Source organism: Chenopodium album, chromosome 8 (genome assembly GCF_948465745.1).
Source record: "Chenopodium album chromosome 8, dcCheAlbu1.1, whole genome shotgun sequence".
In the NCBI taxonomy this organism is placed as follows: Eukaryota; Viridiplantae; Streptophyta; class Magnoliopsida; order Caryophyllales; family Amaranthaceae; genus Chenopodium; species Chenopodium album.
The window spans coordinates 68,326,054-68,336,033 of NC_137841.1; the positions used below are offsets into that span (position 1 = coordinate 68,326,054).

Consider the following 9,980-nt stretch of genomic DNA (forward strand, 5'->3'; position numbering starts at 1 on the left):
TAATGATCATCAAGCATCCAAGGACCCTGAGTTAAAACATAATTATAATCAGCATGATTAGTGAATCTTGCTATATAGTAATTACATCCTATATCAGTCAGAGTGAGATCCCCTTTAATGTTCCATTTTTTCTTAAGTCTGCGCATCATTCCCATATACCCTAATTTACCACTAAACATCTTAATAATCAAGGATGTTTTCCAGGGTTTCCTCAATTGCTTCTTTTCTTCCTTCGAAAGTCTGATTACAGGGCATCTCTCATCCTTGAGAATTTCCTTTGGAACCTCTTCATCATCCGAAATATCATCCTCTTCATCATCATCTACAAGAATTGCATGAGCATGAGCAGCTTGACCACCATATGTGTCTCTTTCCATAAGATCACGAAAAGAAACTCCTATGGCTTGAGGATTCATGCCATTTCGTCCATTGTTTACTCCACTCTCAGTTCTCACAATTCCCTGTAGATTTTCATCTCCCTCAGCCATCGTTACATCTTCTTGGCTTCCTTGGTTGATGATTATATGATTGATTTTACGTTTAGGTTTCTTATTAGATCGATCTAATTGATCTCTTTCTTCAGTAGAATATTGGTTTCCATTAGGGTTCACAAAGGTTTTTTCGAGAGAATTTTCCATTTTACAATCGTTTGATTTATAATTTTTCATACAAACTTTTTTCTTTGCTTATGATTGTATTGTTTTTTATTAGACATTGTTATATAAGTGAAAGGAATATTAAATTAAAGCGATTTTGATTGACATAAAATGACTCGTGTTTTAAAAAAAAAATAAAAAAAAAATAAAATGAGTCGTTTTTTTTTTGTGTTCTACCCGGTTCACCCTTTAGGCTAATCCGGATTCGGGGATCAGTTCTGGGTGGTTAGGTTCCAGTCCTCTCCCGCTTGTTGTTGCGGGTAGGGGTGTACAAAAACTGGCCCGAACTTGAAAACCGACCTGAACCGGACCTGTTGGGACCGAACCTGATGCGGACCTGTAGAATCAGGTCCGGTCCCGGTCCTTAAAATTCAAGGATTCCGGGTTTCAGGTCCGGTCCGAGTAAAACCCGAAAATTTCAGGTCCGGACCTGAAATCGGTAAAACTACTTTTTTTATTTAATAAGTCTAAATAGGTCCATAAACAGGTCCAAACAGGTCTAAACAGGTCCAATAAGGTCTAAATAGGTCCAAACAGGTCCATAACCAGTCCATAACAGGTCCAAACAGGTCCATAACAGGTCCAAACAGGTCTAAACAGGTCCAAACAGGTCAACACTTTCATATTATTTTAAAAAAAATAATAATCAGGTCTATTCAGGTCCAAACTCGGACCGGACCTGAATTTTTAGGTCTGGACCGGAACCAGACCTGTTGATTCAAGTCCGGTCTCCGGTCCTTAAAAATCAAGGATTCAGGTCCCGGTCCATTCAGGTCTAGTTCAGGTCCGGTTCGGTTTTGGACCGGTGTACAGCCCTAGTTGCGGGGGATCGAACATGAGTGCTCCCGGTGTAGTCCTAATCACCAGTACACCAACAACCAATTGGTAACATAAAATGACTCGTGGCATGCTGGAATGTCTTGCTAATTTACCATTGTTAATTTTTGCAATAATAGTATGGCTTTTCTTCATTTACATAATTAAAGATCGAAACTTTTATTCCTATATTCTGCTTGATAGTTGCACATACATGAAAAATGGAGTATTTCTAATTACTTCGTATTATATAACTTGTTTCGCCACAATGGTAGCTGAGAACAGAATGCAGGCTTTGATAAAAATCTCCCAAGAGACTACAATGATAACTGTAACTACTCGTATATATGTGAAACTGTTGTCCTACATTTACAGTATAATTGGTTATCCTACAGAAATACAGCAAACTCGCACTATAGTTACAAACTCAAACCATGTCATAGCTATCTTCTACTGTCCTCTTGCTATTCTTACAACTAGAGATGTAATTTTCACCCCCAAGAAGAGGGGAAACATCGCGATCATTCTTTGTCTTTGCTACTCCAATACCGTCTAGACTGATATGTCGTTGAAGCATCTGCAAAACTTCCTTCATAGATGGCCTAAAGGCTGGTGATGCACTGGTGCACATCAACCCTATCTTAAACACATTGGTCATCTCTTCTATATAACAAGGCTCTTGCACTTTCTTATCGAAGACATCTTTGATTGGATGTCCTATGTTGTAATGCCTCAATGCCCACTCTGCAAGGTTTGTGTGCTCATCTCCGATGTGGGGTTCTTTTCCTGTCACTAGCTCGAGTAGTACTACCCCGAAGCTGTAGATATCAATCTTCTCATTCACCTTGGTTGTGTAACAGTATTCTGCAATACACATTCAGATAGCAAACTGTCAGCTAATCATAGTTGATATAATATAAGTACATTGTCAGAGAATTTTTTTCGAAATTTTATTGTGTAAGATTGGGGTAGAAATTTTACCTGGAGCCATGTAACCAAATGATCCAGCAACAGCAGACACTGTGTAAGGCTCTCCTCCTGGTTTAGCCAGTATCTTTGCTAGCCCGAAATCAGCGATTTTGGCATTAAATTTTGAGTCTAGCAGAATGTTACTGGATTTTACATCCCTGTGAACTATAGGAGGTGAACAATCATTGTGCATATAACTTAATCCTTGAGCAGCATCAATAGCAATTTTCAATCTAGTAGGCCAGTCCAAAACTGCTTGATTAACCGAGCCATTCTTTGATGTAACAGTTTGCCTATTACTTTCACGGATCCATTTATCCAAGCTTTGATTCTGCATATACTCATACACGAGCAATTTCGAGTTTTCACTTGAAATACAGCAAAGTAACTTCACTATGTTGGTATGCCTTATAGTACCGAGAACCTGAACCTCAGCAAGGAACTCTTTATCCAAGTTGTTGCTCATCTTCTTGTTGCTCCATATCCTCTTAACCGCGACAGCATCTCCTGATTGATTAACGGGGATCCAGTAAACTGTCCCTGATCCTCCAGACCCAATCACATGTTTCTCAGTTAAGCTGGCAATAATTTTCTCTTCTGTGAACTGCAGTCTATGAAAAGAGGTCAATTTCCATGTACTTCTATCAAGTTCTTCCTTGTTCTTTCTTTGTCGGATTTCCTTGATAATGAACACAGTGTAGTATAAAGTTGCTAGCAAGGCAACCATTGCAAGGACTATGATCAAGACAAGATGTTTGGATGACAGGTTTGGTTTTCTCTGATGTTTCGAGCATTTTGGAAGGTCTAAGAATCCGGTATTTGAGCATAAGTGAGTATTCAAAAAACTATCCTCATATGCTCTATTATCAAGCCCAACTGGGATATCCCCAGTAAGCTTATTCGAGGAAAAGTCGAGTGAAGTAAGCCTTAATTGACCAACTTCAGGTGGAATTTGGCCGGAAAATTGATTATTAGACAGATTAAGATAAGTAAGAACAGGTAAAGAACCAAGAACAGAAGGAATCGAACCAGAAAGCTCGTTATTAGAGAGATCTAAGCTATTTAAACTCTGCCATGAGATAATTTCAGAAGGAAGTTCACCTGACAGTTGATTCCCATCAAGCAAGAGAGTGTTAAGATTCGAAAGGCTAGTTAATTCCAATGGAACAGTACCTGTGATCATATTGTTGCTTGCTTTAAACTTCTGTAAACTCTTCCAAGTGCTTACACTACTTGATGGAAGCTTGCCAGAAAACTTGTTGTTGCTCAGCTCGACTAGGCTCACATTTGCAGCCAATTTCTCAGGAAGTCGGCCTGAAAATTGGTTGTTGCTAAGCTGCATAAACATCATATTAGGCAAAGTCCATAACCCTGCAGGAACTTTTCCTGTCAAGCTGTTGTTGTACACTTCAACTACGTATAAAGAGCTGCATTGGCCGAGAGATCTTGGAATCGTTCCGTTTAGATAGTTGTTGAATGCCACAACACCCATCAACTTCCCATTGTAGCACAGATTCTCAGGCAGTTGGCCTGTGAATGCATTGTCAGACAACTCGAAACTCGTGAGTTCCGAGTGTAGGCCCATTTCCGGTGGAAGGGTGCCAGATAACCGGTTCATGAACACCCTCAGTGTTGTCAGCATAGGAAGTAGACTAATACTTGATGGTATTGGTCCATGAAATTGGTTCTGAAACAAATTCAATACTGTTAAACTTTGCAGTTTACCAATATCATCAGGGATTACTCCTGTCATGTTATTCTGTGATAAATCCAATTCCACCAAATTCAACAATTCGATTGAAGTTGGCAATCCCCCAGAAATCATATTCTTGTACAAATACAATTTAGTCAAGTTTTTGAGCAAGAACAACCCACTTGGAATCTCACCCACTAAGCTATTCTGATCCAAGTCTAAATGCTCAAGGCTAGTTAATTTGGCAAAATCAATTGGAATTTCACCAATCAAATTGCATTGAGTCATCCAAAGGAACTTCAACTTCTTAAGCATCCCAAATTCTTTGGGTAATTTGTTAGGGGCAAAAGGGTTGAAAGCTAACACCAATTCCTCAAGATTTTCCAACTGTCCCAACTCAAAAGGGAATGTTCCATTAAATAAATTGGAATCAAAATACAATTTGATCAACCCTTTAAGTTGGGCTAATGAAGATGGAATATCATCAGTGAAATTGTTAGCACTAATGATTAAGTATTGAAGATTAGGAGAAAGCTTATTTATGTCATTTGGTAATTTCCCAACAAAGTAATTTTGAGAAAGGTCTAAAGTTTGGAGCTTGGTACAATTGTATAAAAATGTAGGAAAGTTACCTATGATACTATTGTTTCCAAGATCAAGAAGAGTGAGATTCTTGAGATCACAAATGGATGGAGGGATTTCGCCTTCGATGTTTTGGCTATTAAGGGAGATTCCGGTTACGGTTTCGCCACCGGTGCAAATGATTCCAGGCCAATGACAATAGGATGTATTGGAAGTCCATGAATCTGTTGGTGGTTGACTGTTCCATTGCTCCTTGATTTTCAACAGAGTTTGTTGATCAGATTGTGAAATTACCAAAAAGGGTAGGAGGGTGAGGATGATAAATGGTAAAAGGGGGAGGAATTTGGTGGGTGGAAAGGGTAATTTTGTCATTTTGTATGTTGAATTGGGTGGTTTTTGCTCTGTTTTTGGTTGCTCTGTTTTCAGAAACAGGGGAGCTTGGAATTTAGAAGTGGGAAATCAGGAGAGAGAGAAAAAAGGGACATTGTGGTCATTTTTTCAACGTTTTTTTGTGTTCAGATTTGGTGTGTTTCATTTGGCTTATTGTATGATTTTATTGTATCATGGGTTGGCTAGAACATCATTATTTGTAAGTCAAAGTCAATGTAATTAAGAACATCTTTGGTCATTTAATCATTAATAATAGATTAATGAAATGTATAAAATACTGCACGGCTAAACTGGTCCATGTGTTATCTCCAAAAAAAAAAAACTGGTCCATGTGTTTCTAGATAATATCAAACTTTATTTCAGATAATGATATATAATTATGTGTTGAAAAGTCTAAGATTGTAGAGATTAGATGCTACAGTACTATTAACTTGTGCAGATGATTTGGTTACACATTATTTCAATCACTTGTACTTAAAATTGGTGATATGTCACTTTCTTTGTCCCAAAATAAAGTTTTATTTGCATACTTCCTCCGTTTTTAAATACTTGCTCCATTTCGTTATTTGGAAAACTTTTATAATATTTAATTAATTTCTCTCATCAAGTAGACCCAATAATATTAATTTTATATTCTCTCCACTACTTTTGGTTTTTTTTTACAATTTTTTATTTTTTCAACAACCCCACTACCTCTATATTTTATTACTTTCTCCAATTTTCTCAAGAAACTCAGCGTATGGAGAAATGGAGCACGTATTTAAAAACGGAGAGATTATTTCACAAGTTTCAAAAATAAAATAATAAAATTGTGTTGATTAGTTTGATTAAAGATAAATATCATGACAATATAACGAGATATGGTTATTAAACATACATAAAAGTACTTCGTAATGAATTTTATTGATTTGAATGAAAAATTCATTCATACTAGTAATATTGCAATAATTAAATTTAACCCATATTCATCATTCTTGTTTGACCAAATATTATAATTTATATAATAAGAAAAATATAGTTAATTAGTTATGTAAAATCTTGTTAGATTTGCCTCATAATAATATACGGAGTACATATAAAATGTGGTTTGAAATGTGAATCTTCATCCTTTATCCAATATTACTAAAACAAAAAGTCTATAAATAGATGAAGAAATTTATATTCAAGTACAAAAATTTGGGTGGAATGAGATTTTTTATATAAAGGTGGGTGGAAAATAACTTCAAAGGATCGTATTATTAAGTTAGTGAATAAATTCTTCCAGAATAAAAAAAATAAATAAAAACTATCAAACATTATTCTTCTAGAATTATATATTTTTTTAAAAATGTCATCTTCAAATATACAGCAAATGGACAATTCAAGGAAACTTTAATACAACGAAAATAATTATGAGCAAAAATAATTGGTTTTTTTTTTTATATATATATATATATTCAACGAAGATAATACTTGTATTTGATTGGAATAAAATACTACGTATAAATGTATAATATTCTAAGATCCATTGAATTTAAAACAATAATAGCTTTCCCAATATATATTGACACAACAATAAAGTGATCACTAGTCAAAAATGGGTAGGCAAAACCTTTTCATTTTTGGGATTAGTCTATACCTAAGCACACTATAAGCACATGGTTTGGTAAATTAATTACTTGCTTTAGTTCTCCACGTACTATACTCTTTGCACGCACATTGTTAAAATAACTAGATTAGAGTTATTTGAATCCTTTTAGTCATTGAAAATTCTACACTAATTGTGTCCAATTTATAACTAGAAAAAATGGATCGCTCATATTATTTATCGTTAAAATAATAAGGTAGTCATATTTTATACGACCGCTGTAGAAACATCCTTTAGTCATTGGTATAGTTAGGAATATTAGGATGATGTATTGACGTGTGAACTTTTGTTTGTCTCCTTTCTTAATTTATTAGCTACTTGATTAGTTAATCCAACCATAGCTAAGGGCCTGTTCTGTTCCGTTGAAATTCAGTTCAGTTCAGTTCGGTTCAGTTCGGTTCGGTTCAGTTCAGTTCAGTTCAGTTCAATTCAGCTCTTAATTTATGTCTAATGATATTGCTAATGATATAAAGCCAAATTTCATTCTTTTAAGCTCTTATTACAACGACAACATCAACAAAAACAATAATAATAATAATAATAATAATAATAATAATAATAACAATAATAATTGAAATAATAATACTAATAATAATAATCAATAAATAATAATAATAATCATCAATAAATAATAATAATAATAAATAGTATATGTGTTTAAAATGTTTAGAGGTTTCAAGTTTTTAATATATTTTCCATACATTTTATAATATATTTTCCATACATTTTATAATTATAATTATATAGTATATTTTTCGTAAATATTTTAATATGTACATTTGTATATACACATATGTATAGTTATAAATAATCAATAAATAATCAAAGATCACTAATCCGTAGTTAAAAAACACTAATTAATAAGTTCAGCTCATTTCAGTTCAGCTGAGTTCAGTCAATCGGAACAGGCCCTAAGTAACGACGTTATTTGTAGACTCAATCAATTCTACTCGAATTCAATTTATTATATTGGTGTATATATAAGCCTCTGCAAAGTGCAAACTGGTCACAGGTCTTGTTGTCTGCTTATTACACTTTGAGAAAGAACCTTCTTATGATAATGCAGCTACACCAATAAAGTTAGCAATTTGTGAATGACATTCTAAGCTATTCAATCCATTCAATAAGCGAATTAGATTCCTTTAGTAACTAATTTTCTATAGTTTGTTTGAAGCTTGTAAATTCTATCAGAAAAACTTGTAAATAACAATCCGTTAAATCACCTAAAATTGATTTTATCACCCTTTTGTTTGTTTATTTTAAATACCCACCCTTAAGAAAAATAAAGAAATTAAAAAAAAAAAACCACCGCTTAACTAGTTATAAAAAAATTCCGTGTCAATCGAGGTAATTTTCAACATGCAAAACGAAATATTTTCAATATATTTTTCTTTTTCATCAATTCTAACCTCAAATTGAATCTAAAAAAACTCTCGATATCTCTTAATAGATAAAGTTTAGACTCAAAAATCAATGTTCTCTATTTAAAAGAATGGATTAAGTGTAAAAATCTGGTGGTAAAATTAATTTTAGATGCTTTGAGGGGTAATTATTTACAATTTTTCATTCCTACTCCGTATAATATAAATGTGAGAGTTGTATGGCTATGTAAACTGATTGATTCACTTCTAATTTTCTATCAATGAAATAAACTTCTTCTATTCTCTCAATCTCTCTCTATTTCTCTTCATGTTTAGCCGTTTACTTGACCTACAATAATTAATCAGATCATAATAAGGGTAATCACACGTGATTTCTATTGTGGGTCCATCGTTCTTGCTTCTGCGTCGAAAATTCAAGAGCCACTAACTTTGACTTTTTACCGCGGCAAAAGACGACTTTGACTTACAAACGGCTAAAATTCGTATTACATGTAGTGTGGTGTGGGCCATCGTACATGTGTGCCATGCATCCAAAACTTACTCGGCTAATGTTAGGTGTACGTACCTTTGTCTTAATTTTCAAAGGAAAGAATTTGCTTAAAGCAAATTTTTTCCTTTGAATAAATTTAAATTTTAAATAATTATTTAGAATAATATCAATTTTAGAGGCTATTAAAAAAAAAAAAAAAAAAAAAAAAAACCTTATCCCTTTCGGACCACCCTAACCCCCACTCCCCTCACCCCCCACGTCGGTGTTGCAAACCACCCCCACCCCCAATCCCCTTCTTTTTCGATTCTCTGCCTCCATCGAAGCACCACTCAAAACTCCCTTTAAATCCCTCCATCCATTCGAAATCCCTTGAAGCCCCCTACTCCCGAAAACACCTACAACCCCTTCCCCACCATCGTCGGTGGGCCAGCGAGAGAGGGGGGCTGTGGGGGCATTGTGGCCATATCTTTTAGGGTGGTTGGGGTAAGGTTTAACTTGGGTTTTGCTGGGTGGGTTTTATATTTTGTATTATTATTTTTTAATCAATAACTTGACACGTGTCATTTAAAAAAAAAAAAAAAACAAACAAACAAAAAATAACTCATTCAACTAATTATTGGGAATTGAGATTGAAAAAAGTAAACAAACCCCAAAGTTGGGTTTATTTCAGAATAATCCAAACTTGGGATTATTAAAAGAAAATTGAACAAAGTTAAAATTATTAATATCAATTAGATCAATAATTTGACATGCCCTAATTGAGTTGAGAATTATGAAATCAAAATCAATCAATTATCATATCATACATGCAAAATCAAACAATTTAACAAAGTTAACATTGATATTTTAATAATCAACAATAAAAAAAAAAAATTGGTTTGAATACAATTTTTTTTAAGTTTTTATAAAAAATTATACTACCTTCGTTAATGGTTATCTACAACATTGAAATATTTTATATCTCACAAATAATACCCAAAGTTGCAGATAACTATTAATGGAGGTAGTACAAAAGAGGGAGGTTAATGGAGGTAGAATAATTCCCTATTGTTCCTTAAATAATATGTTTTAGGTTGTGAGAAATGTGAGGCTAAAATTCACATGATTATATGCAAAGTTCAATTCACATGATTGTGCATTGGGTCTACACCTTCACACGGAAAATCGATGTCAACAAACGATCATCAAGAGATCCAAGAAGTAGCCTTAGATCCGGCCTAGCAATTGCAAAGGTAATCTGCCGGAAGAATAGAACGAATTCTACTATCGCCTGGAAACAATTAAGTATAAGCAGGGTCAAAACTACATGCGAAAATTTCAATCTTTATTGTTTTTGGGTGACTGGAAAAAATTTACGTACCTTGCATCTTTCTAA

At 34.0% G+C, this 9,980-nt stretch overlaps 1 protein-coding gene across 1 annotated transcript; it reads right to left on the bottom strand.

The window, feature by feature from the left end:
* Positions 1-1,618: 1,618 nt before the first annotated feature.
* Positions 1,619-5,376, bottom strand: LOC145642108 (uncharacterized). The gene is made up of 2 exons (XM_081693197.1): positions 2,454-5,376; positions 1,619-2,336 (listed from the first exon to the last, which is right to left on the bottom strand). The coding sequence occupies exons 1-2, from the start codon at positions 5,086-5,088 to the stop codon at positions 1,900-1,902; spliced, it is 3,072 nt and encodes a 1,023-aa protein (XP_081549323.1). The 5' UTR covers positions 5,089-5,376; the 3' UTR covers positions 1,619-1,899.
* Between the last annotated feature and the right edge of the window lie 4,604 nt (positions 5,377-9,980).